Source organism: Pezoporus occidentalis, unplaced genomic scaffold (genome assembly GCF_034315485.1).
Source record: "Pezoporus occidentalis ecotype Australia unplaced genomic scaffold, CSIRO_AGI_Poc_V1 ctg308, whole genome shotgun sequence".
NCBI classification, from domain to species: Eukaryota; Metazoa; Chordata; class Aves; order Psittaciformes; family Psittacidae; genus Pezoporus; species Pezoporus occidentalis.
In genome coordinates, this window is record NW_026915030.1 from 32817 (window position 1) to 58914 (window position 26098).

The window sequence follows — 26098 nt, forward strand, 5'->3', positions numbered from 1 at the left end:
AGAGGGCTCAGCAAGGAGGATGCAGCATCACTCACACAGGGACCTCCACAGGGATGCAGGGATGCCCTTGCCCTCCTCCGCTCACCCCAGCCCCAGTGGGGATGGAAGGAGGGTCCCAAGGGCTGGCTCCTTGGGAGCAAGGAGAGGAGAGATGAGACATGCACATGGGTCCTGCCCCGCTTCCTGGGGTGGGAGCGGGAGGAGAGGAGGGCGAGGGGCTGCAGCAGCACCTCAGTTCTTCAGGATGGTCTCGTAGGCTTGGTAGATGTACTGGGACACCTCCGGCGCGCGGCATTTCAGGGATAACTGCGGGAAGAGAGGGAGGGATGGGGGTCACGGCCCCGCAGCCCCAGCCCCATTCCCCAGCCCCACAGCCTGCAGCATCCCCCATGGGCACAGCACGGCCCCAGCTCTGCATCGCAGCGGGGTCAGAGATGGTACCAAAAAGGCACTGAGCATCCAAACCCCGTCCCTGGCTGCTGGGGCAGGCGCAGCGCATGCAGGGGCCGGGCAGAGGAACACAGAGAGGCTTCAATCCCTGCCTGCAGCTGCAGGAGGGGGAGCGGTGCCCCCAAAGGCGCCTCCTCCTCAGCAGTGATTTGCTTCAGGATTAAATGACTGAAACCAACTCGCTCCTCCTCAGCCCGCAGGCAAAGGGGTGCGGAGCCAGGGATAAGGACGTGCGGCTCCCCTCCTCCCTGGGGATGCACGGGCGCATCCTGCCCCTCCGAGTCACCTCCTGAGGCCAAAGAGGCACCAAAGGGATGGGCAGGGCTGGGGAATGGAAGCGGGAGCAAGGCAGGGACAGCCCCAAGCAGGTACAAACCAGCGTCCTGACCTCCAGATCCTGCCGGAGCGCACGGGCAGCGGGGACAGAGATGCAGAGACGTGAGTGGAGGGGACCCAGCTCATCCCAACCCCAGGAAAACCGGCCCCGAGGGACAGGGATGGGCCCCAGCAGCAGGACATGGGGATGGGTTGGGTCCAAATCACAGCCAGGCCTTTGCTCTGAGGCTGTCAGCACCTGGGCTGAGCTGGGGGTGCCCAAGGAGGGGACGGGGTTGTGGTTGACGTCAATGGAGGTGTGGGGTCTCCTTTCGGTGCCACCACAGAGCCAGGAGCGGTGCTGAGCACCCAGCCAGCCCCACAGGCCCCATCCCACCCTCCCCACAGGCCACTGGGACCAGCACAGGGGATGGAGCTGAAGCTGGGGGGCAGTGGAGGGGGGGTCCCACCACCATGGATGAGCCATTGGAGCAGCCTCAGCCCGGGGTTGACGTGGAGGCAGAAGGGGAAGGGCAGGGGAGGTACCGTGAAGCTGGGGTTGCTGGGCTGGATCCGGAGCTCCGCCAGCACCCAGATGCCATTGGTGAGCTTCAGGGACTGGTAGAGCATGTCCTGCCCCTCCACGTTCCTCTTGGCGATGGTGAAGATGTTGCTGCCTTGGAGCTTGCTGCTAATGGCATCTGCATGGGGAGAGAGCTGCTGTGGGGCAGGGCATGGGGCTCACCCCAGCTCTGCTCATAGCTCCCCCTGCGTGGGATGCAGCACGTCCAGCAGCCTCCATCCCCACACAGCCAGGAGCAGCACCCAGCTCCTCCCCACGGTGACAGCCCAGAGCTCGGGTCACCCATGGAACCACCCCACAAAGCTCAGCTCCCTGCTGCCACAGGGATGGAAAGGACTTGGATGCCCCCGACCAGGGTGTGCTCATCCTGCCTGGCACCTGGAGAAGGGGCTGGGAGCTGCCAAGGCGGCCGGGACAGGCTTCTCCATAGAGACCGACCCCCAGCAGCCGTCCCCATGCAGGGACCCCAGAGCATCTCCCAGGTCTCCACCATGAGTCCAGGGCGAGCAAAGCAGCTCCCTCCTGGAGCACACGGGGCTGGGGCTCCGGCCTCCCCGGAGCCTGGGCTGGGATCACCAGGATGAGCTGCTCCCCAGCGGCCAGGGCCTTGGGGAGGGTTTGGACCCACCTGCATTGAGGGAGCAGTCCTTGATCTGGAACTGGGCCTCGTTCTCGTTGGGGATGTCCTTCCACGTGGCCAGGAACATCTGCCGCTCTGCAGGGAGGGACGGGACAGCGCTGCTGAGCCCACAGCATCCCCGGGACACGGAGCGGGGACACGGAGCAGGGACACGGAGCGGGGACACGGAGCAGGGACACGGAGCAGGGAGGGACAGGACAGCACTGCTGAGCCCACAGCATCCCCGGGACACGGAGCAGGGACGCTGCCACCTCCGTGCTGGCCGCAGGGATCCCACCCTGCAATCCCCTCCAGCAGCTTCCCAAGGCAGCCCCACAGGTCAGCAAACTGGGCTGGCTGGGGAGGGTTTGCTGAGGGACAGGAATCATGGAATCCTGGAACCAACCAGGCTGGAAAAGCCCTTTAAGCCCATCCAGTCCAACCGTTCCCCAGCAGTGCCAAGGTCACCACTGCCCCACGGCACTGAGGCCTCGTCTCCATGGGGTGTGAACACTTGCAGGGACGGTGACTGCAGCCCTGCCCTGGGCAGCCTGTTCCAATGCCTGAGCACCCTCTGGGGCAGGAATTGTTCCTCAGCTCCATCTAAACCTGCCCTGGGGCAGCTTGAGGCCGTTTCCTCTTGTCCCATCCCTTGTTCCTTGGGAGCAGAGCCCAGCCCCTCCTGGCTCCATCCTCCTCTCAGGCAGTTGTAGGGAGCCATCAGGTCCCCCCTGAGCCTTCTCTTCTCCACACTGAACCCCCCAGGTCCCTCAGCCCTTCCCCATCACACTTGGGCTCCAGGCCCCACACCAGCTCCAGTGCCCTTCTCTGGCCCTGCTCCAGCACCTCAAGGTCTCTCTTGGAGTGAAGGGCCCAAAACTGAACACAGGATTTGAGGTGCAGCCTCACCAGTGCCCAGTGCAGGGGCACAATCCCTGCCCTGGCCCTGCTGCCGCACTGGTGCTGATCCAGGCCAGGATGCTGGTGGCTTCCTGGCTGCCTGGGCACAAGCTGCTCATGTTCAGCTCCATCAGTCAGCATCCCCATGAGCAGTTTCCAGCTGCGCTTCCTCAAGCCTGGAGCATTGCATGGGGTTGTTGTGGCCCAAGTGCAGGACCAGCACTGAGCCTTTTGAACCTCATCCCATGGATCCTGTCCAGGTCCCTCTACAGAGCCTCCTGCCCTCCAGCACATGAACCTGGTGCCATCTGCAGCTTCACTAGGGACACCCCAGTCCCCTCATCGGGGTCACCAGTGAGGACATTCAACCCTGGCCCCAGTACCGAGCCCTGAGGGGCACCACCAGTGCCCAGTCCTCATCTGGATGAGCCAAGCAAAGCCAGAGCTGCCCCTGGCAGTGAGGAGCCAGAGGGTGCCTCAAAGCACCTCGGGTACCACAGTGTGGCCAATGCAGGCCTGGCAGCGCCCCTGCGTGCTCCAGGCTTCCAGCAGCATTCCCAGGGCTGGGAATGTGGTCAGAGGCTGGGCCAGCACCTCCAGACCCAGCTCAACTCACCCATCTTCCCGTCCTCCACGAAGAGGATGTGCAGCGGGTACAGGGTGCTGAAGTAGAACACATCGATGTTGTTTTTCACTGCGACCTGGGATGGAAGGACATGGGGACATCAACACCTCCTCCAGCCTGGAGAGCATCCCATCCCACCCCATCCCATCATCCTATCCCATCATATCCCATCATATCCCATCCCATCCCATCATCCCACCCCATCCCATCATATCCCATCCTATCATATCCCATCCCATCATCCCGTCCCATCATATCCCATCCCATCCCATCATCCCACCCCATCCCATCATATCCCATCCTATCATCCCATCCCATCCTATCATCCCATCATATCCCATTCCATCATCTCATCTCATCCCATCATATCCCATCCCATCATATCCCATTCCATCATCCCATCCCATCATATCCCATCATCCCATCATATCCCATCATCCCATCATATCCCATCCCATCATCCCATCCCATCATATCCCATTCCATCATCCCATCCCATCATATCCCATCCCATCATCCTATCCCATCATATCCCATCATCCCATCCCATCATCCCATTCCATCATATCCCATTCCATCATTCCATCCCATCATATCCCATCATATCCCATTCCATCATCCTATCCCATCATATCCCATCCCATCCCATCATCCCATCCCATCATCCCATTCCATCATATCCCATTCCATCATCCCATCCCACCCCATCCCACCATATCCCATCCCATAATCCCATCCCTCCGGAGCCAGGCTGCACCCAAGCCAAGGGCAGGCTCTCCCCCGCCGAGGTGGTGTCAGACCTGCCTCGTGCTGAGCCGAGCACTGTGGTTCCTGCTCCTCAGCCCCCATTCCCAGCTCCATCCCCTACCTGGAGGTTGTTCAACGGATCCATCTTCATGACGGAGCCGACCGTGTTCAGGGGCAGGGAGATCTCCACCGACTGGTTGGGGGTGAGGGGAGCGTGGACCTGGAGAGGAGCCGCTGGGGCCAGGCCGAAGCTGGAGGTGGGGGACACAGGAGGAGGGGCAGGGGGTCGGTGTGGGGGGGAGCAGGTGATGGCACAGGGCACCCCAACCCTGTCCTCCTGCGGGGATGCCCAGGACCAGGCTGGCTCCTGCCCACGCCAGGGCAGGCCCAAAACCTCACCCCTTCCTCCCAGGCAGACTCGCACCCGTTGGGAGCATCCCTCAGGACCATCCCTCGGGACGCCCCTTTGAGGACAAGCAATGGGGCAGCGCTTGGAGAACAGCCTCTTCAGTCAACTTCTTAGAGGCTTTGGTTTGATGCTCATCACCACCAGAGCCGTCAGAGAGCGGGGTTCATCACGTGAGGCTGGTCCAGCCCTCGCCACCCCTTCATCCCAGCCTAATCCATGCGCAGCCACGGAGCTGGGGGCCCTGGCTCCTGGGGCTCCTCACCTGTTGCGGTTGAACTGGATGGCGAAGTCAGACATGACCTGCAGGGCCTTGTTGGTCAGCACCAGCTCCATGGAGATGGAGCCCACCTGGCGAGTGAAGGTGCCCGAGATCTCCAGCCCCTTGGCCTTCATGGCAGGGAGCCACACCTGGGGGGAGCAGAGCAGAGAGCCTGAGGGGCTGCAGGGCCAGGCCAAGGGGAATGGCTTGAACCTGCCAGAGGGGAGACTGAGATGAGCTCTGAGGCAGAAGCTCTTCCCTGTGAGGGTGCTGAGGCGCTGGCACAGGGTGCCCAGAGAAGCTGTGGCTGCCCCATCCCTGGCAGTGTTCAAGGCCAGGTTGGACACAGGGGCTTGGAGCAAGCTGCTCCGGTGGAAGGGGTTGGGGTTGGAGCTGGAGGAGCTTTAAGGCCCCTTCCAACCCAAACCAGGCTGTGGAGTCTCCGAGCTGCAGACACAGCGGCTCTCACCCTGCACACCCAGAGCAATGCAGCCCAAACCCAGCTCTGGCCAAGCCATGACCTGGCAGTCCCTGCTCCCAGCCCTGCTTTAGGGCCTCCCCTCCCTGCCCCATGAACGCCGGGGCCCACGCGCCCCACTCACCGCTTTGGGTGCCACGTAGGAGCCTGGCAGGGCGCCCACCCCTCCGGTGAGGTCAAAGAGGTCCCCGAGGCCGCTGCCGAGGGGGGCCCCCAGGTTTGTGGGCATCGTGGTGCTGGGCACTGGGGTGAAGCCACCGCCACCGATCTGTGTGGGGACAAAGGGATGGGTTATGGGAGGGCAGCGTGGGGCAGGGCAGGAGGAGGAGGAGGAGGAAGATGCAGAGGGTGAGGACAGGACACACTCACAGCAGGGCTGCCTCCCACATCGCTCCGCAGCTGCAAGAGAACATAGGGGCATGAGCAGGAGCCAGTGCTCCGTGGGCACAGGGGACAAAGGGGACAGATCCCATTGGGGACCTTCCTTAGGGGCACCCCCTAAAGGCATCAGTACGGGGCAGTGATGGCCTGGAGCCCATAGGGATGCTCCAGTGGTCCCAGACAGTGGCCTGGCTGCCCCCAGAGGAAGTGGGGTGACATTGGGACGGTGAAGAGGAGGGCTCAGGCTGCACGGGGGGAGCGGGGTGGGGGCTACACGTGGGGCCACGACGAGGGCTGATCCATACCCCTTCCGACTCGTCCCCCATCTCCAAGCGGAAGCAGGGAAGGCGCAGAGAGGAGCCAGGCACATGCAGAGAGAAGCCAGGAGAGAGGAGACAAAACCAGAGAGAGACAGAGAGAAGGGCAGGAGGGAGGAGAGGTCAGTCCTGCCGCAGCACCACGTCCGCCCACCCCTGCCCTGGAGCCAGCACAGAGCGCACCCTGGGTGCCTCACCCCATCCCCAAGCCCTGCACACCCACAACACAGGGTTATGGACCACGAGGGGCAGGAAGCAAAGGGACCTCCCCTTGGGGGCTCTGCTGGAGCTGAGGAGCAGCAGAGGTCTCTCTTTCCACGCAGTGGGGCTGGGGGCAATCACCCCCTCCACAGCACAGCACAGTGCGGGCACCCACACAGACCTCCTGGACCGGGAGCACCGCTCCCACCGCAGCCATCGGATGAGGACAAGGTGAATGGGGTGCAGCACCGGTGCAGAGGGAAGGATGAGCCCCGGGCAGAGCAGCCCACCCCATCCCACAGCACCGGGGGGGGGGGGCTGTGACGTACCAGGCTGTCCAAGCCCCCCCCGAGCAGGTCCACAGCCCCCATCTGCACGGCGGAGGTGGCGATGGGGGGGCCGCTGACCGGCGGCCCCAGGTCCAGGTTGAGCAGGTCCCCCAGGAGGTCGCCCTGCGCAGGGATCACCGCCGGCTGCTCCCCTGCCTGCACCCCCGGGGGGGCCGCGTCCGGGCTCTCGGTGCTCTCGCTCCTGCAGGGAACGGCAAAGGAAAGAGCTGAGGAGGGGGCAATGGGGCCCACGGAGACACCGGAGCATCCGGGTGGGCTTTGCAGGCAGCGTCTGGAGACGGCGCTGCTCCCTGCGGAGCATCCTCCACCTGAGGCTGAGATCGCTCCTTCAGCCTTGCGAGGGAGCACTGGAACCTGCTCCTGCAGTGGAGCCTCCTTTGGGAATGGGGAGCCTCAGCTCCAAGCACACGGATCCATGGGGCTGCACCCCCAGAGCGTGAGCAGCGGGACAAGGAGGGGATCCTGCCCCTGGGGAGACCCCCCTGCAGCCCTGATCCAGCTCTGGGGCAGCAGCACAAGAGGGACGTGGAGCTGTTGGAGTGAGTGCAGAGGAGGCCATGGGGATGCTGCGAGGGCTGGAGCAGCTCTGCTCTGGAGCCAGGCTGAGAGAGCTGGGCTGGGGCAGCCTGGAGAAGAGAAGGCTCCTGAAGGGGAGACCTGAGAGCAGCTCCAGTGCCTGAAGGGGCTGCAGGAAAGCTGGAGAGGGGCTTGGGACAAGGGATGTAGGGACAGGCCAAGGGGAATGGCTTTAACCTGCCAGAGGGGAGACTGAGCTGAGCTCTGAGGCAGAAGCTCTTCCCTGTGAGGGTGCTGAGGCGCTGGCACAGGGTGCCCAGAGAAGCTGTGGCTGCCCCATCCCTGGCAGTGTTCAAGGCCAGGTTGGACACAGGGGCTTGGAGCAAGCTGCTCTAGTGGAAGGTGTTGGAGTTGGAGCTGGGTGAGCTTTAAGGTCCCTTCAACCCAACCCAGGCTGGTTCTGTGTCTCTACGGCAGCCCCAGCACTGAGGGCAGATACTCACGAGCCCGTTCGCGGGGGCAAGCTCTTGTGCACGACCCCTCTGCTGCCCTCCACGAAGGCGCTGGGGGGTTTGTGGTACACGGAGGCCAAGGTCCCGATGTAGCAGATGAGCTCGTCCAGCAGCGTGGGCTCGATGAGGTCGGTCTCCTCGGAGATGAGGGGCTTCTCGGCCAGCACCACCTCCTTGGCAGCCACGGGGTCCGTGGACAGCAGGCGCCAGTAGATGTAACCGCGGTCCCGCAGGTCGGGGTTGTCCGAGTCCTTTGGGGAGCACCAGGGTTAGTGCCAAGGCCAGCAGGGCAGGAGGAACTGCAGCCACCACAGAGCAACCCAGAGCATCCTGCCCCTAGCTGAGCCTTGCTGTGGTGTTTCAAGGCCAGGTTGGAGGGGGCCTTGGGCACCACGCTCTAGTGTGAGGTGTTCCTGCCCACGGCAGGGGTTGGGACTGGGTGAGCTTTAAGGTCCCTTCAACCCAAACCCGGCTGGGATCCTGGGATTCTATAAGTGGGATCATGGGGATAAAAGCTGAAGCCGCCGATGTCCCTGTGGAGGGGCTGCACTGCTTTGCTCCCCCAGCTTCAGCAGGGGAACAGCACAAGCTGCCTCCAGTGCTGCAGGCGGTGCTGTCCTCACTGCAGGACTTCAACCCTCAGCTTCTCCTGGTTACCCCCCTCCTGTCCACGGCACCATTCCCGCTGCCTCGCTGGGGATGGCAAAGCCAAGGGAAGCTCTCCCCTCGCTCCGGAGCCGTCACCCACCTGCGTGGCCAGGCTCAGAACCTGCTGCACCAGCTCCTGGGTCTCGGTGGGCTTCTTGAGGAACAGCTTCACGATGGCTGTGAGCAGCTGCAGCTGCACCTGCGGGAGCACGGGCAGGTGAGCACACACACACACACACACACATCCCACCCCTCCTGTGCAGGAGCACGGGGGCCGCCCCAGAGGTGCTGCTGGGACCTAACCCCAACCACATGGGGACGGTGCTGGTGACGAGGGTCAGGATGCTTGGCACGGCTCCCAGCCAGCCCTGCAGCCCCAGTCAAGCCGCTCGGCCTCAGCCCATCCCAGCCACAGCCTCACACAGAGGTCACTGGGCAGGAGCCTGGGACCAGGATACAGGGTCCCACATGGGGGAAGGCCAGAGCATCCTCTGACTCGTACAAGGATAACAGCAGGGACTCCCCTTTAGCCCGACACAGGGCCCCCAGGACTGCTGCTTTCCCAGGGTGCATTTAGACTTGCCCCTGTTCCCCATGGATCGGCTGTAGGAAGTTTCCACAGATGGAAACCCCCATTCCGAAGCCACCGGCCCAAGCTGCCCCAGCTGCTCACTCCATCCCTCTGCTCGCTCCAGCCCTCTCCTCGCTCCATCCCTCTCCTCGCTCCAGTCCTCTCCTCGCTCCAGCCCTCTCCTCGCTCCAGCCCTCTCCTCGCTCCGTCCCTCTCCTCGCTCCGTCCCTCTCCTCGCTCCGTCCCTCGGCTCGCTCCACCCCTCTCCTCGCTCCAGCCCTCTCCTCGCTCCATCCCTCTCCTCGCTCCGTCCCTCTCCTCGCTCCGTCCCTCGGCTCGCTCCACCCCTCTGCTCGCTCCACCCCTCTGCTCGCTCCGTCCCTCTCCTCGCTCCGTCCCTCTCCTCGCTCCGTCCCTCTGCTCGCTCCGTCCCTCTCCTCGCTCCGTCCCTCTGCTCGCTCCGTCCCTCTCCTCGCTCCAGCCCTCTCCTCGCTCCGTCCCTCTCCTCGCTCCGTCCCTCTCCTCGCTCCGTCCCTCTCCTCGCTCCGTCCCTCTCCTCGCTCCGTCCCTCTCCTCGCTCCGTCCCTCTGCTCGCTCCGTCCCTCTGCTCGCTCCGTCCCTCTGCTCGCTCCGTCCCTCTCCTCGCTCCGTCCCTCTGCTCGCTCCGTCCCTCTCCTCGCTCCGTCCCTCTCCTCGCTCCGTCCCTCTGCTCGCTCCATCCCTCTCCTCGCTCCGTCCCTCTCCTCGCTCCATCCCCCTGCTCGCTCCATCCCTCTGCTCGCTCCGTCCCTCTGCTCGCTCCGTCCCTCTCCTCGCTCCATCCCCCTGCTCGCTCCATCCCTCTGCTCGCTCCGTCCCTCTCCCTCCATTTCCCAGCTCCAAAGGGCTGATCCTGCCCTGGCACTGAGGAATCAAAGGCAGCCACTTGGTCCCTTCCCAGCCAGGAAGGAGGGAAGATGCTTGGCCCAGCACTACAGCGGCATTCCACGGGCAGGGCACCCTCAGCACCCGCTGGCTCCAGCCGTACCTGGGTGCTCTCGTCGTGGAAGCCCTCCAGGAAGCTCTCGAGCAGCTCGTCCGCGTTGTCGATGCGCTCCGCGTACTCCCCCACGATCCAGATCATGGCTGCGCGCGCCTCGGGCTCGTCCAGGGAGTCCAGGTTCTCGCACAGGGTGGCGATGACGCTCTCGTACCTTCCCGGGGACAGCGGCAGCCCCGGCACCCTCAGCACGGCCAGGGGCACAGCATGGCCTGCGCTGCCTGCTCCTCAATGCAGCCCCTCTTCCTTTAGCCTCTGCTCCCCCCCCCCGCAGCAGCCCTGCTCCTCCTGCATCCCCTTCATCACCAGCTCAGCTCATTAGCATCTATCATCATTATTAATGCCCTATTAGCTGATCACACAGCTGCCCGCTCCTGCTGGCTCACCTGGAACACTCCCTCTCCCCCTGCTGCCCCTGCTCCAGCATCAGCAGGGATGAGTTAAGACTCGGGCACAGCTCATGCTGACACCAGGGACCTCGAAAGGCTCTGCTGGCTCCTGCCCATGTGCCCACCGTGGGGCTGGGCGCCGCTCTCCCGGCGCAGTTTAACCCCAGGGCAGCACTGAGCACTGATCCCAGCCTCACCAGCCCACGCACCCAAAGCCACGTCCGCGGCAGCACCCACCGTGCCGTGGGGAGCTCGCCCCGCGGGCTCTGCGGAGCGCGCTCGCACCGGGGTCACCTACTTGTTGGGGTACTTGCGGAAGATGTCCTTGATGACCACGATGGCCTCCTGCACCACGTAGTTCACTTTGGTCTGGATGAGGTCGAGCAGGGTGCTCACGCAGCGCTCGGCCGATTGCTGGTGGAGGCACTGGGTCAGTCAAGGAGCAATGATCTTACAGCCCCATCCCAAGCCCTCTGCTGCCTTATCCCCTCCATACTGCTCCCAAACCCATCCCAGAACGGCACGGGACACACACACACACACACACACAAGTGTGGTCTCCCCGTTCCACCCATGCCTGGCTCCTTCTCATCCCCTGCACACTCCCAGAGCCTCCTGTCCCCCTACCCCTGATCCCATGGGATGCATTTCACACCGCTGGGTGCAGGAGCACAGCAGCAAGCTCCAACGTGAGCAGCAGCACCTTGCACCCTGCCTCGGCCCGGAGCTGCACAGCCACAAGGGCTCTGCATTGAGACAGAGGGAAAAGCAGTGCCGTGGTAATAAATCCTCCTGGGAGAGGCTGGCTCACTGCAGAGGAGCCTGGAGAGGAGAAGGCTGCATGGAGACCTCAGAGCAGCTGCCAGTGTCTGAAGGGGGCCTATAGCGATGCTGGGGAGGGACTCTTCATTAGGGACTGCAGTGATAGGACAAGGGGTAACGGGTTAAAACTTAAACAGGGGAAGTTTAGATTGGATATAAGGAAGAAATTCTTTACTGTGAGGGTGGTGAGGCACTGGAATGGGTTGCCCAGGGAGGTTGTGAATGCTCCATCCCTGGCAGTGTTCAAGGCCAGGCTGGACAAGCCTTGGGTGCCATGGTTTAGTGTGAGGTGTCCCTGCCCATGGCAGGGGGGCTGGAACTGGGTGATCTTAAGGTCCTTTCCAACCTGAACTGTTCTATGATTCTAGGATTGCTTCAACAACAGAGCCTGAGCCTGCTCCAGACCATCTCCTGCCCCTCACCAGCACTGAGCTGTTTTGTGACTGAGGATGCTCTGGGTAAACCCAGTGAGGCAGAGGCTGCCTCAGAGCTGCACGACCCTGCCTGTGACTCTGCTGCACCCAGAGCCACTGCTCCAGCGGGGATTCCATCAATCCCCTTCTTCAACTCACCCCCAAGGGGAAGCAAAACCTCCCAGTGCTCAGTGAGGGATCAGGTACCTGAACTCTCCAGCTTTCCTGCAGCCCCTTCAGGCACTGGAGCTGCTCTCAGGTCTCCCCTTCAGGAGCCTTCTCTTCTCCAGGCTGCCCCAGCCCAGCTCTCTCAGCCTGGCTCCAGAGCAGAGCTGCTCCAGCCCTCACCTCCACCTTGATGGCGCAGCGGCCGATGGCTCGAACCGCCTTCCTCACGAAGTCCACGTCCACCTCCGTGGCGTATTCCTTGAGCTCCGCCAGCACCTGCCCGGGATGGGATCCTGAGCCCCAGCACCAAGGGAGCGGGGCAGGGACCCAGCCGGGGGCAGAGCTGCCCCAGTGCATCCTGCACAGCGGGGTCCGGGGTGTCTCGGGGGGATCCCCCCCTCGCCGTGGGGCTGGAGCTCCCCGCACCCCTCCTTGGCCCTGACCTGAGCAATGTTGGCCTGTGAGGCCAGGCGGATCATGATGTCCAGCTTCTCCAGCTTGACGTAGATGGGGTCGTTGTACTTGACAAAGAACACCTTCATCTCGTGCTTCAGGATCTCGGGCCTGCAACGAGAGGCAGTGATGGAGGGAGCCACACGTGGACCACACGGAGAGGACACCAAAGGGCTTCCAGAAACACAGCCCCGATCCCGCTGCACGCTGGTCAGAGGCTGGATGGGGACCCGTTCACCCCACCTGCAGCCAGCTAGTGCCCCCAGTCCACACTCATTCATTGCTCCATCAGCCTCCTACGAGCATGAACCATCGCCCCTGATCCCAGGTTGGAGCTGGGATGGGGAAGGATGGAGGACACAAGCTGGAGAAACCCGCACCAAGAGAGTGAGCAGCTCTGGGCCAGCAGGATGAGGCTCCCTGGCCACAAGCACAGGGGTTTGGGGGTCTGCTTAATGCCGAGGAATCCAAGATCCCTTGGGAATCCTGCCAGGGCAGTGCCCCTTGGCTGGCAGAGAGGGGACAGCACAACCTTGCCCCAAAGACACGAAGCAACAGGGGACATTTGTCTTGCCAAGGGACACGTTGGGGGGAGCAGGGATGCAAAGCCTAAGGCTAGGCTGGACCTTCCTCATCCCCTCTCTCTCTAAGCTGGGAAGAGACAGGCGAGGTCCAGCTCCAAGGGGACAAACCTGCCTCCACCTCCCCGCTCCCAGGGACATTAATTGCTTCCTGCTTCTCCCAGCAATTGCTGCTATTTATAAGGGACCACCACGGCGATGGCTGGGAGGAGCTGCGAGCGCAGAGCCTGCCTCTCCAGCTGGCCAGGGCTGCTCCGGGCACACGTGTGGGGCCTGGGACACCACCAGCCCGTGGAGATCAGCACAGGGACGAAAGGACTCAGCCTCCATCCAAAGGGAGCTGCAGAAACAAGGGGATGTGACTGAGCTGCCTCACTGGCACCGAGGGACCGACCCAGAGGGGCAGCGTCTGCCCTCGCCATCACCTCCTGCCCCGAAGAAGCGAGGGTATAGAATAAATTGTAAATAACAGCAGGTTTTAAACAGGTTTTGGGGGTGTTGGTCCATGAGAAGCTCCCCATGACCCAGCCCAAACCCCCCCCCCCCGTGTGCTGGCTGCACCCCATGGGATGAGCAGCAGGACAAGGAGAGGATCCTGCCCCTCTGCTGTGCTCTGGGGAGACCCCCCTGCAGCCCTGATCCAGCTCTGGGGCAGCAGCACAAGAGGGACGTGGAGCTGTTGGAGCGAGTGCAGAGGAGGCCATGGGGATGCTGCGAGGGCTGGAGCAGCTCTGCTCTGGAGCCAGGCTGAGAGAGCTGGGCTGGGGCAGCCTGGAGAAGAGAAGGCTCCTGAAGGGGAGACCTGAGAGCAGCTCCAGTGCCTGAAGTGGCTGCAGGAAAGCTGGAGAGGGGCTTGGGACAAGGGATGTAGGGACAGGCCAAGGGGAATGGCTTTAACCTGCCAGAGGGGAGACTGAGCTGAGCTCTTAGGCAGAAGCTCTTCCCTGTGAGGGTGCTGAGGCGCTGGCACAGGGTGCCCAGAGAAGCTGTGGCTGCCCCATCCCTGGCAGTGTTCAAGGCCAGGTTGGACACAGGGGCTTGGAGCAAGCTGCTCTAGTGGAAGGGGTCCCTGCCCATGGCAGGGGTTGGAGCTGGAGGAGCTTTAAGGTCCCTTCCAACCCAAACCAGGCTGGGATTCCACGAAATTCCAACGAGAAACCCTCCTGGAGCTCCCAGCTTGACTCCTGCTCACGGCCTCACCTGACCCTCTCTGCTCAGCCCTTAAGGTGTTAAGAAACACCCCCCATGCGATGGGACGTGGCAGCAGGGCCCCACCACCACCGCAGTCAGTGGGTTTGAAGCTTTGGGAAGCAGCATCCATAGGGAAGAGGGAATCCCGGAGCGGGGGCACCCACCTTTTCTGCACGATGAGGTTGATGTTGCGCAGGGCCACGTACTGCAGCTCGGGCTCTGCAGAGAGCAGCGTGACCAGCGGCGGGGCCAGCTTCTTGAGCAGCGTCCCGTAGTAATCCAGGTCCTTGGAGAGCATCTCCATGAACTTCATCAGCACCTTCACGGCCGAGAGCACCACGGCCGAGTTGGCGTGGGACAGGCGCGGCGTCACCCGCTCGCAGATGCTGCGGGTGGGGGGGTGATGGGGAGGGAAGGGAAGAACCCATCAGAGCCCATCAGAGCCCATCAGAACCCATCAGAGCCCATCAGAACCCATCAGAGCCCATCGGAGCCCATCGGAGCGCATCAGAGCCCATCGGAGCCCATCAGCCCGTCGGAGCCCATCGGAGCCCATCGGAGCCCATCAGAACCCATCGGAGCCCATCGGAGCCCACCAGAACCCATCAGAGCCCATCAGAACCCATCGGAGCCCATCAGAGCCCATCAGAGCCCACCAGAGCCCATCAGAGCCCATCAGAGCCCATCGGAGCCCATCAGAACCCATCGGAGCCCATCAGAGCCCATCGGAGCCCATCAGAACCCATCGGAGCCCATCAGAATCCATCAGAGCCCATCAGAGCCCATCAGAACCCATCAGAGCCCATCAGAGCCCATCAGAACCCATCAGAGCCCATCAGAACCCATCAGAGCCCATCAGAGCCCATCAGAACCCATCAGAGCCCATCAGAGCCCACCAGAACCCATCAGAGCCCATCAGAGCCCATCAGAACCCATCAGAACCCATCAGAGCCCATCAGAGCCCACCAGAACCCATCAGAGCCCATCAGAGCCCATCGGAACCCATCGGAGCCCATCCTCCTGCTCCCACCGTGCTGCAGTGCAGTGTTGCAGTGCACTGGTGGAGGCTGCAGCACTCGGGACCCTCCCAGGAGATGCTGAAGCACCCCAAGGAAGGTCACGTCCCAGCCCCTGCTCACTCCTATTGCAGTGACCCCCATTTCAGGGCTCCCCAGCGCCTCTCACCCCTTGCTGCATGGTAAGGGCACGTTTGGCAGTAGCTCAAGCACAATCCCCGTGCCAGCACGGGGACAGGACTCGCTATGGGACCACGGCCCTGTCCAGATGGCCGTGCCGCAGGCACAGAGGCCAGCAGATGCTCACTGTCCCACTTCCCCCAGCAGGATTCCAAGGGTCAGGAGGACCTTCTTAGAGGAGAAGGGGCAGAGTCAGGCCCTTCAGTCGATACCTGCCTGTCCCCCTTGCCTATTCCAGTGTTCCCCTTGAGGGCAGCACCCAAATCCCCCCTCACCTCTGGGCCTCCCGGTCATCCTTGGGCATGTAGTTGGCCAGGCAGTCCAGGATGAAGATCTGGCCCCACTCCGTGCACTCGTTCAGGGCTGTGAGCAGCTTGTTGATGGACTGGGGATTGAGGTCCAGGAGGTTGCTGCTCGGGTGAGACTCTGCTATCTCCGACAGCGCCGCTACCGCATTGGCCACTACCTGCCGGGGGGGACAGGACACGGGTTGGGTGACACCAGGGTTGGGTGACACCAGGGTTTGGTGACATCAGGGTTTGGTGACACCAGGGTTTGGTGACACCAGGGTTTGGTGACACCAGGGTTGGGTGACACCAGGGTTGGGTGACACCAAAGCGGGTCCAGCAGCCTGGGGGAAGCTGCTGCAAGCGGATGAGCTTCCTCCTTGGGATCAGCTCCTCGCATCCACAGACATCTGGGCACCAGCATCTCCGCCCCGGCAGCTCACGCTGCGGAGATGAGCAATCACCACCACCCACAGCACATCAATGAGGGCTCACATGTGCTCAGCACCAGCGAGCCTTGGCCCTGTGCCTGCTGGGGAGGAGCCCATTCCCTCTCTGCAGCAGCCCCCAGGGTCCCCACTAAGCCTGTGGGGCAGGATGTGAAGAGCAGCAAAGGCTGAGGGGAGGGAACCCCTGGGGGAAGCTGGCTTTGAAGCTCCCAGATGTCAGGAAACCCTCAGCAGAGGCAAAAGCCACCAGGGAGGCGGTGTCAGAGCCAGGCATCAGCTCCCCTCTGCCACCAGAGCTGGCTTGGGCAGCCTCCTCCCACTGGAATAACAACGCACTGCCAAGGAACCCCAGCATCCCAGAACGGGCTGGGCTGGAAGGGACCTTAAAGCTCCTCCAGCTCCAACTCCACCACCTCCCACTGGAGCAGCTTGCTCCAAGGCCCTGTGTCCAACCTGGCCTTGAACCCTGCCAGGGATGGGGCACTGGAGAAACATTGCATGCAGGAAACAGGGCTCCAGGACAAGGAACAGAGCCTGGAGCCCTGAGAACCAACAGCCCTCAAGAGCACTGGAAAGAGAGCGAAGGGGAGCATGAAGGGAGAGCATTGACTGAAGAGAAGGCAGGAACAATCACCATGGGGTTGGAGTCGGAGATGAGGTCTTTGAGGGTGTCCAGGAAGCCCTGGTCCTCCACCAGCTGGGCATTGATGTCGTGCAGCTTGGCCACGCAGACCGCGGCCGTCTTGCGCACGTAGGGGTCCTCGTCCTTGAGGCACTTCCGCAGGGGCTCGCACAGGTACTCCGTGATCTTATCCACACGGATGCAGCCCATGGTCCGCACCGCCAGCGCCCGGATCAGCGGGTTTGGGTCCTCACAGTCCTGCAGGGATGAGAGGGGGCCAGGAGACGCTGTGGCCACTGCTGCGTCAGTCACAGGGGTCAGCGGGACCTCTGCTCCCCAGAGGATTTAACACTCGGCTCTCGAGTACAGGTCACCCACGGGGCTTTAGCTCCTGAAATGCCAAAGTTCCCCTGAATGCCACCAAGCCCTGACACCAAGTGATTGGCAATGACCTGGTGCTCAGCTCCAGGCAGCAGCACAAGAGGGACGTGGAGCTGTCGGAGCGAGGCCACGGAGCTGCTGCGAGGGCTGGAGCAGCTCTGCTCTGGAGCCAGGCTGAGAGAGCTGGGCTGGGGCAGCCTGGAGAAGAGAAGGCTCCTGAAGGGGAGACCTGAGAGCAGCTCCAGTGCCTGAAGGGGCTGCAGGAAACCTGGAGAGGGGCTTGGGACAAGGGATGTAGGGACAGGCCAAGGGGAATGGCTTTAACCTGCCGGAGGTGAGACTGAGCTGAGCTCTTAGGCAGAAGCTCTTCCCTGTGAGGGTGCTGAGGCGCTGGCACAGGGTGCCCAGAGAAGCTGTGGCTGCCCCATCCCTGGCAGTGTTCAAGGCCAGGTTGGACACAGGGGCTTGGAGCAAGCTGCTCTAGTGGAAGGTGTTGGAGTTGGAGCTGGAGGAGCTTTAAGGTCCTTCCAACCCAAACCCTTCCAGCATTCCCAACAAACGTGCTCCAAGTGGAAGATCACAAGGGCTCTCTCAGCTGCAGAGGTTCAGTGCCCAGGCTCACGTGATGACAGCTCCAACACGGGAGCTGCCCACAAGCGAAGCTGCTGCTGACACAGCAAGAGGCTGCCAAGAGGATGCTTCCCTTCTGCACTCCCGGGTACCGCTGCTCACTTCTCCCATCCTGAAGGCAGAGCCTGCGGAACGCTGCCCGCGCTCCCTCCCCTGGGGCAGGCTACGGAGCACCCACCGTGGTGGCCTTGCATGAAAGCAGGGATGCTTGGAGCACACTGAACCCCCCCTCACTGCAGCGCATGGCTCGGGCCCCCGGCGCTCAGCCCTCACCTTCACAAAGGTGTTCACTGCCATGATGGCCATGTCGGGCTGGCTCTTGGCGTAGTTCATCAGGTAGAGGTAGACCAGCTTCTTCAGCTCCAGGTTGTCCGTCTGCATGCAGTTCACCACGTCCGGGAAGAGCGCGCTGCAACACACAGCACCTCCTTAAAGCTCCTCCAGCTCCACGGGCAGGGACCCCTTCCACTGGAGCAGCTTGCTCCAAGCCCCTGTGTCCAACCTGGCCTTGAGCACTGCCAGGGATGGGGCACTGGAGGAGCACCCCACGCAGGACCAGCCCTGCAGCAGGATGATGCTCTGCCAGCATGGAGCTGAGGGGATGCTGGAGATGCTGATTCACCACAAACCAATCGGATTATTAATGACAGAGATTCCCCCTTAGACTGTTAAACCACCTTAAGGCAGGCAGTTGAGATGAGAGGGGTGATCCCACCCCAGCACATGTCTCTTGGAAGCTTCTCCAGCACCACAAACCCACCCATCACTCACAGGATCAAACCCAGGGCATCCCTCACGGGTCTGCGAGGGATGAGGGCATAGGGATACAGGAGAAGGGGGAAACCAGCTCCTTGACCTTTCGGACTGGGGGTGGCTGCTAAAGGACAATGAACCCTGAGGCGTCTGCCCTACAAGCTCACAGTGGGGTTCCTGCTTGGTTCCTATAACAGATGAAGGAAGCAGAATAATCCCAGTGCCGGCCAGAGCAATCCTTTTAGGCAGATTACACCCCATGCAGGGATGCTCTGCCTGCCACAGAGCCAGTTACACAAACACCCCAGGGACAGCCCTCATCCCAGATGAAATCCAGCAGGAAAAGCCCTTGGAGGCACCAGGGACAAGCAGGAGCCCCCCAGGGCAGCACCGGCCCGTACCTGACATCCTTGCCCACCGTCATGGAGGCGATCACCTTCTTCACAGCCTCCTTCTTCTTCTCCTTCTTGTCGCTGTTCAGTTCCGCCTTCAGCTCAAAGATCTCCCCTGGAGGAAGGGGGAAAGGGAGCTCAGGGCATGGGGCACCCACCTCAATGGGTGCCAGGAGCTGGACACAGCGGTGTCAGTGCATCCATAGGGATCCCCCAGCCCCAGAGGGCTCCAGCGCAGGGAGATGATGTGGGAGTGATGAGCACCAGCACCCACAGCTCAAGCACAGGACACGGGGCTCACTTGGGGGGGGGGGGCGGTTTGGGCTCTGGGGTGGTTATTACAGCACATGGGGAAGCTCCAGCCCCACACATGGCTGCTGGGGAGCCCTCGCCTACATGGGGAGAGCAACACAGCCTGGATGAGGCCAGAACACACAGTGGCCAATGCAGGAGCATGGTGGGACCTGCTCCTCCATGGAAAGGATGGCAGCTCCCACATCCCATGTCCCTATGGCAGCTCCCACATCCCATGTCCCTATGGCAGCTCCCACATCCCTAGGGCAGCTCCCATGTCCCTATGGCAGCTCCCACATCCCATGTCCCTATGGCAGCTCCCACATCCCATGTCCCTATGGCAGCCCCCACATCCCATGTCCCTATGGCAGCTCCCACATCCCATGTCCCTATGGCAGCTCCCACATCCCATGTCCCTATGGCAGCTCCCACATCCCATGTCCCTATGGCAGCTCCCACATCCCATGTCCCTATGGCAGCTCCCACATCCCATGTCCCTATGGCAGCTCCCACATCCCATGTCCCTATGGCAGCTCCCACATCCCATGTCCCTATGGCAGCTCCCACATCCCATGTCCCTATGGCAGCTCCCACATCCCATGTCCCTATGGCAGCTCCCACATCCCAGCTCCCACATCCCATGTCCCTATGGCAGCTCCCACATCCCATGTCCCTATGGCAGCTCCCACATCCCATGTCCCTATGGCAGCTCCCACATCCCATGTCCCTATGGCAGCTCCCACATCCCATGTCCCTGGGGCAGCTCCCACATCCCATGTCCCTGGGGCAGCTCCCACATCCCATGTCCCTATGGCAGCTCCCACATCCCATGTCCCTATGGCAGCTCCCACATCCCATGTCCCTATGGCAGCCCCCACATCCCATGTCCCTGGGGCAGCCCCCACATCCCATGTCCCTATGGCAGCTCCCACATCCCATGTCCCTATGGCAGCCCCCACATCCCATGTCCCTGGGGCAGCCCCCACATCCCATGTCCCTATGGCAGCTCCCACATCCCATGTCCCTGGGGCAGCTCCCACATCCCATGTCCCTGGGGCAGCCCCCACATCCCATGTCCCTATGGCAGCTCCCACATCCCATGTCCCTATGGCAGCTCCCACATCCCATGTCCCTATGGCAGCTCCCACATCCCATGTCCCTATGGCAGCTCCCACATCCCATGTCCCTATGGCAGCCCCCACATCCCATGTCCCTGGGGCAGCCCCCACATCCCATGTCCCTATGGCAGCCCCCACATCCCATGTTCCTGTGGCAGCTCCCACATCCCATGTCCCTGTGGCAGCTCCCACATCCCATGTCCCTATGGCAGCTCCCACATCCCATGTCCCTGGGGCAGCCCCCACATCCCATGTCCCTATGGCAGCTCCCACATCCCATGTCCCTATGGCAGCTCCCACATCCCATGTCCCTATGGCAGCCCCCACATCCCATGTCCCTATGGCAGCCCCCACATCCCATGTCCCTATGGCAGCTCCCACATCCCATGTCCCTGTGACAGCTCCCATATCCCATGTCCCTGTGGCAGCTCCCACATCCCATGTCCCTATGGCAGCTCCCACATCCCATGTCCCTATGGCAGCTCCCACATCCCACGTCCCTATGGCAGCTCCCACATCCCATGTTCCTACGGCAGCTCCCACATCCCATGTCCCTATGGCAGCTCCCACATCCCATGTCCCTGGGGCAGCCCCCACATCCCATGTCCCTATGGCAGCCCCCACATCCCACGTCCCTATGGCAGCTCCCACATCCCATGTCCCTATGGCAGCCCCCACATCCCACGTCCCTATGGCAGCTCCCACATCCCATGTTCCTATGGCAGCTCCCACATCCCATGTTCCTACGGCAGCTCCCACATCCCATGTCCCTATGGCAGCCCCCACATCCCATGTGCCTGTCTGGGTTCAGGGGGCTGGTCCCAAGATGCTCTGACCCCAGGAGCCCCCCTGAGGTGTCAATCACAGCATCCCACTTGGGTCTGGGGCCAGAGCTGGGCCCTGCACCAGGTCCTGGCTGCCTGAGCCCATGGGGAAGGGCTGTGGGAGGCTCCTGCTCCTTCTCCTACCTTTCTTGGTGGTGGTGAAGTACTTGGAGTCGGTCATGGTGGCCTCCAGCGAGCTGGGCACTGGGAACAGAGGCAGAACAGGGGTTGGGGGTCCATCGTGTCCTTGCTGGGGTGCTTATGGAAAGCTCCAGGAAGGAAAAGCCAGGGCAGGGAAATGGGATCTCATGGGAAGAGATGAAGCCCGTTATGGCTCATAAAGAGCACGTGAAGGAGCACGAGGAGGAGGAAGGCAGTCACTGAGGACACCACTGAAGGGGCACCCGTCACCCCTGCAGCACGGGCTCAGTGACCTCTCCCTGCCCAAACCCCCCCAGTCCCTGCCACCTCCACAGGGAACAGCTCTGGGATGGGAGGAGGAACCCAGGAGAAGCCAGCGCCGGAGCCATCGGCTCTGCAGCCACATCAAGGGGAGCTGCTTCAAGCAGGGCAGGCGGAGGGGTCAGCAGGGACCCGGCTTTTCCGGCTCTCCCCCCCCATCCCCGGGCCAGCAAAGGCACCAGAGGCTCGTCCTTGAGAGCCTGCAGCGGCCTCGTGGTGCGGAGGGGCTGAGGCAGCAGAGCCAAAAAAGAGCAGGGAAGGAAAGAGCTTACAAATGGGTTTCGGATGTAAATGAGCATCTCCAAAGCCAAGCGCAGCAATGCCCTGATGCGGCCACAGGAGCCGCATCCTCTGCTCCCCGGCCAAGCCGGGCAGGGACACGAGGATGCGGTGCTGAGCACGCAGGCAGTGGGGCTGGCAGGGAGGGAGCCGCGGTGTGGGGCTCGCTGCGGGTGCTGGCAGCGCGGGGCTGATGCTGTTACGGGGGCCAAGCGCACCATGGGGGTACCGAGCTCCGAGCTCCCTGCGGGACACGGCTCCCGTTACCTGGCGTGGGTTCGGAGCTGTCCTCCCGGCTGCACCGCAGCAGCAGCAGCTCAGATCCTGTCCTGCAAGGGAGGGAGGAGGAGGAGGATTCGCTGCAGTCCCTGCCCTGGCTCCGGCTCAGCCCCGCGCTGCAGGGAGCGAGGCTGGAGCCTGCAGGGAACCGCAGCAGCCAGCGCGGAGCCGGGACCCATCCGGTGCTGCCCGAGCCCCGGCACCGCAGCGGGGTTCAACCACCCAAAGCAGGGCAGGGGAGGTGCTGCGAGGGCTGGAGCCAGGCTGGGAGAGCCGGGCTGGGTCAGCCTGGAGAAGAGAAGGCTCCTGAAGGGGAGACCTGAGAGCAGCTCCAGTGCCTGAAGGGGCTGCAGGAAAGCTGGAGAGGGGCTTGGGACAAGGGATGGAGGGACAGGCCAAGGGGAATGGCTTTAACCTGCCCGAGGGGAGACTGAGATGATTCCAAGCCCTGACCTGCCTCCTCCAGCCTGAGCTCAGGAGCCAGGGCTCCCCCCCTGCTCCCCACAGCAGCAGGACCAGCCCTGAACCCAGTGCCTGAGGAGAGGCCGAGCCCGGTTCAAACAGCACCAAAGCTGGGTGCTCAGCACCCCCTGACAGCCCCAGGATGCGACCAAAGGTGAATTCCCCTTTCACAAGCTCAGCAGGGTCCAGCGCTGGATTTGAGGAGGGCAAAGGAAGGGTTCAGGGGGTGCAGCTCCCGTCTCACCCCATCCCCTCCACATCCCCTTCGTGGTGCTTGAGCTGGGCAGGGGGGCGGATGGGGCAGGGCTCCTGCTCCGGAGGGTGAAGGATCCCCATTCCTGGCACTGGGGAGCAAACAGCCCCGATCCACCCCTACGGACAGGTCTGGCTGCGGAGCTGAGAGCACCGCACCCTTGCCAAACACAGGAGCCCATCTGCAGGCACGGCTCAGTGCCCGCGTTTGCTCCTGCAGCTCCTTCCCGGGAAGAGCCCATCCCGGCCCCGCTGATGTCCCACAGGACAGCACCGGGCAAAGCAGGATGCCAGGTGGGCAGCGAGGGCCCAGGGGAGACAAAAACCTCCTGAGCTCCCTGGGGTGGCTCCAGCTCTGTCCCATCTCCTCAGGAAACTTACCCGGAGCTGGGTCTGGAGTCAGGGAAGCAGAGACAGGTTGGACACAGGGGCTTGGAGCAAGTGCTCCAGGGGAAGGTGTCCCTGCCCGGGGCAGGGGTTGGAGCTGGAGGAGCTTTGGGGTCCCTTCCAACCCAGCTGAGGCTGGGACGCTGGGATTCCATGAACTCCTCCATCCTGGAAGGCCGGGATGCTGCTGAAGGGAGCCCTTCAGCTCCCAGCAAGACACCCACTGCCTGGGAAGGGATGCAGGGGGAGTGCTGCTGCCCCCCCAGAGGAAGGAGCCGTCCAAGCAAGCATCACGGGAGCACTCACACCGAGCCCCAGACACGCTGGCCCCTGGTTATGACACCAAGAGGTCTCCCCGTGGCCCCACCGACCCCTCTGCAGCCCCTGTGGCAAGCCAGGACAGGGTTCAGAGGCTGACAGCAAGCTCCGACCTCCCCACAGGTGGGTAAGGAGGATGCAAGAGCCAGCACCTAAGGAGCCTTGTGCTGAACCCGGTTCTGCCCTTGCTGGCAGCAGGGAGGCTCCATGGGGTATCCCGATGGATTCCCCGGTCCATCGGTGCTCAGCCCCACACCTCTCCCCGCAGCTGGCACCAGCCCCATCCTCACTCCCTAGGACAGTGTTTCCCTAAGGAGCAGCCTAACCCGAGCCAGCCTCAGGCTGTGAACCTCCTGCCGCATCCCAAGCTCTGCTCCCACCTCCCCATGGCCCCAAAGGGACCAGGGCTGCCCCATCCCTCCTCTGACCCCGCAGGCCCCCACTAGGCTGCGCTTACACCCCAGTGTCCCCGCATGGAAGACACCGCTCAGAGCCACGGAGCACCTCGAGCAGGGGATGGATGGATCCTCTTGGAAACCTGTTACTGCCCAGCCAGGAGGGTCCATCTCCCATCAACCAACCCCGCATGGCATGGCAAACCCATTGCCAGCCCCACTGCGGCCTCAGCAAGGTGCCAGAGCTGATCAACAGCTTGAGCAATCCAACATCACCGCATCCGGCCCTGCAGGTGGCAGAAGGACCCCGAGAGCACGGGGGAAAACATGGACACAGCTGGACATCCCATCGGTGAGTAACTGGGGAATGAAACCCTCGGAGAAGGCCCTGAGGCATCCTGTGGACCACAGCACCACGCAGGATCCCACTGCACAAAGCATCGTGCTCTGCAGAGCCAGGGTGGGTCTGAAGCAGCACAAGGCCAGAGATCACCTTAAGAGGGGACCAACACCTCCAGTGCCTCCCAAGCAACACAGGAAGGAGCAGGTTCTGGGGGTGCCGGATGCAGCATCAGCCCCGGTGACAGCACAGGGGATGCTGCGAGGGCTGGAGCAGCTCTGCTCTGGAGCCAGGCTGAGAGAGCTGGGCTGGGGCAGCCTGGAGAAGAGAAGGCTCCTGAAGGGGAGACCTGAGAGCAGCTCCAGTGCCTGAAGGGGCTGCAGGAAAGCTGGAGAGGGGCTTGGGACAAGGGATGTAGGGACAGGCCAAGGGGAATGGCCACGGTTCCACAGGGCTTGACCCAGGCAAGGACCAACACCTCCCGAAGCCCCAAAGCACCAGATCGCTCCTGACAAGAGCCATGAAGCAGCCCCAGGCACGGAACCAGGCTGAGCCTCTGCTCCTCCCAGCACCCATCGACGTGAGCCCCGCTGCGGCCGGAGGGGGCGAGCGCATCCCTGGGCAGTGCACGGCGCACGCAACACTTGGGAAGGAGGAGACACCGGTAACACCTCCTATGGGCAGAAGCCGCTTCACAGGCTCCTGGTCCCCGCTGGGGTTCCCCCGTTAAAGCCTCCATAGAGGAGGCAGCGAGCGCAGCGCATCAGAGCCTGTCCCCTGCTTCAGCAGCGCCCGGTCCCGACCCTCCCCACGGACCCGCAGGGGGGTTGAGGCCCCGGAGGAAGGGAAAGGAAGGGAAGGGAAGGGAAGGGAAGGGAAGGGAAGGGAAGGGAAGGGAAGGGAAGGGAAGGGAAGGGAAGGGAAGGGAAGGGAAGGGAAGGGAAGGGAAGGGAAGGGAAGGGAAGGGAAGGGAAGGGAAGGGAAGGGAAGGGAAGGGAAGGGAAGGGAAGGGAAGGGAAGGGAAGGGAAGGGAAGGGAAGGGAAGGGAAGGGAAGGGAAGGGAAGGGAAGGGAAGGGAAGGGAAGGGAAGGGAAGGGAAGGGAAGGGAAGGGAAGGGAAGGGAAGGGAAGGGAAGGGAAGGGAAGGGAAGGGAAGGGAAGGGAAGGGAAGGGAAGGGAAGGGAAGGGAAGCCCCCACCCCGGCCCGTACCTGCCCCTGCCGCCGCCGTCCGCTGCTACCGGCCCAGCGGAAGTGAGCGCGGGCCGCAGGAGCGCTTCCTGGGCGGGATGGATCGGGGTGGTGGGCGGGGCTAGAGGGTGAATGGGCGGAGCTACACCCCGAATATGGACAAAGTGGGCGTGGTTTCGCCTGATGTAGGCGTGGTTAAGGCGGGGGTGAGCGCGGTTATGGCGGATTTGGGCGTGGCTACGGCAGAAATGGCGCGCTCGTGGACGGGGCTTGCGCTGCGGTGGGCGGGGCTACGGCGGGACCCGGGGCGGGCCCGGGACGGGGTCACCCCCGTTACCACCTCCCCTCCGGCACCGGGGGGGGGCACCGGGACCGCGGCTCCTCCTGCGCGGCCGGCACCCCGCAACTGCGCCGAGACCCCCGATTGGCTCGGCCCGACGTACCTGGCTGGTGATTGGCTGGGTCCTATGTTGAGCGGCTCGGCTCTATGGGCCTGACTGCTGATTGGTTGAGCTCTATGGGCCTGGCTTGTGATTGGCTGAGCAGTAGGCACCTGTATCGCTACCTGCTGACTCGTCCGACCTTTTATGTGCCGATTAGCCTCGCGGGCCGTGGATGCTGATTGGCCAGCGGTCTATATGTGCTGACTGTCCACGCGTGCTGATTGGCCGGGCAGCCCTCGCTGAGCCCCCCCAAGTTCCACCCCCCGGTCAGTTTGGGGGAGCGGTGCGGTAACCTCCCCACATACCCCCCCCCCCCCCCGGAGCTGCCGGGACCCACGGGGGGCACCAATGGGGAGGAGTCTGGCGTGGAGCCCCCCAGGGCCCCCCGTTGTAGGGGACCCCCCTCTCCT

General features: G+C 63.0%; 1 protein-coding gene and 1 non-coding gene across 6 annotated transcripts; both read right to left on the reverse strand.

Moving 5' to 3' along the window:
• Window positions 1–6: 6 nt before the first annotated feature.
• AP1B1 (adaptor related protein complex 1 subunit beta 1) lies at window positions 7–25289 on the reverse strand. Of its 5 annotated transcripts, XM_062627792.1 has the most exons (26): window positions 25267–25289; window positions 21892–21953; window positions 21028–21087; window positions 18657–18762; window positions 17776–17911; window positions 16504–16749; window positions 15409–15599; window positions 14102–14323; window positions 12156–12276; window positions 11893–11988; window positions 10608–10723; window positions 9909–10074; window positions 8411–8509; window positions 7654–7913; window positions 6614–6815; window positions 6072–6092; window positions 5755–5784; window positions 5510–5653; window positions 4911–5056; window positions 4361–4490; window positions 3484–3568; window positions 1977–2063; window positions 1312–1466; window positions 827–847; window positions 231–306; window positions 7–129 (listed from the first exon to the last, which is right to left on the reverse strand). In XM_062627792.1, the coding sequence occupies exons 3-25, from the start codon at window positions 21062–21064 to the stop codon at window positions 232–234; spliced, it is 2892 nt and encodes a 963-aa protein (XP_062483776.1). In that variant the 5' UTR covers window positions 21065–21087; window positions 21892–21953; window positions 25267–25289; the 3' UTR covers window positions 7–129; window position 231. The 5 variants fall into 5 exon arrangements, with proteins under 5 accessions (XP_062483776.1, XP_062483777.1, XP_062483779.1 ...); XM_062627793.1 differs by lacking the exon at window positions 6072–6092 and having other exon boundaries at window positions 14–306; XM_062627795.1 differs by lacking the exons at window positions 5755–5784; window positions 6072–6092 and having other exon boundaries at window positions 14–306.
• LOC134168315 (small nucleolar RNA SNORD125) lies at window positions 4732–4835 on the reverse strand. The gene has a single exon (XR_009966488.1). It is a non-coding gene; the product is annotated as a small nucleolar RNA SNORD125 (small nucleolar RNA).
• Window positions 25290–26098: the final 809 nt, after the last annotated feature.

Bases quoted from the DNA above. Each gene is read 5' to 3' on its own strand.
- AP1B1 (XM_062627792.1), bottom strand. From the start codon at position 21,064: ATGACCGACTCCAAGTACTTCACCACCACCAAGAAAG. The intron at 8,510-9,908 runs GTACGGCTGGAG...GTGCTCCCGCAG, and splicing joins TCCACGACGAGAGCACCCAG to GTGCAGCTGCAGCTGCTCAC. The intron at 1,467-1,976 runs GTGGGTCCAAAC...CTCCCCATGCAG, and splicing joins GGACTGCTCCCTCAATGCAG to ATGCCATTAGCAGCAAGCTC.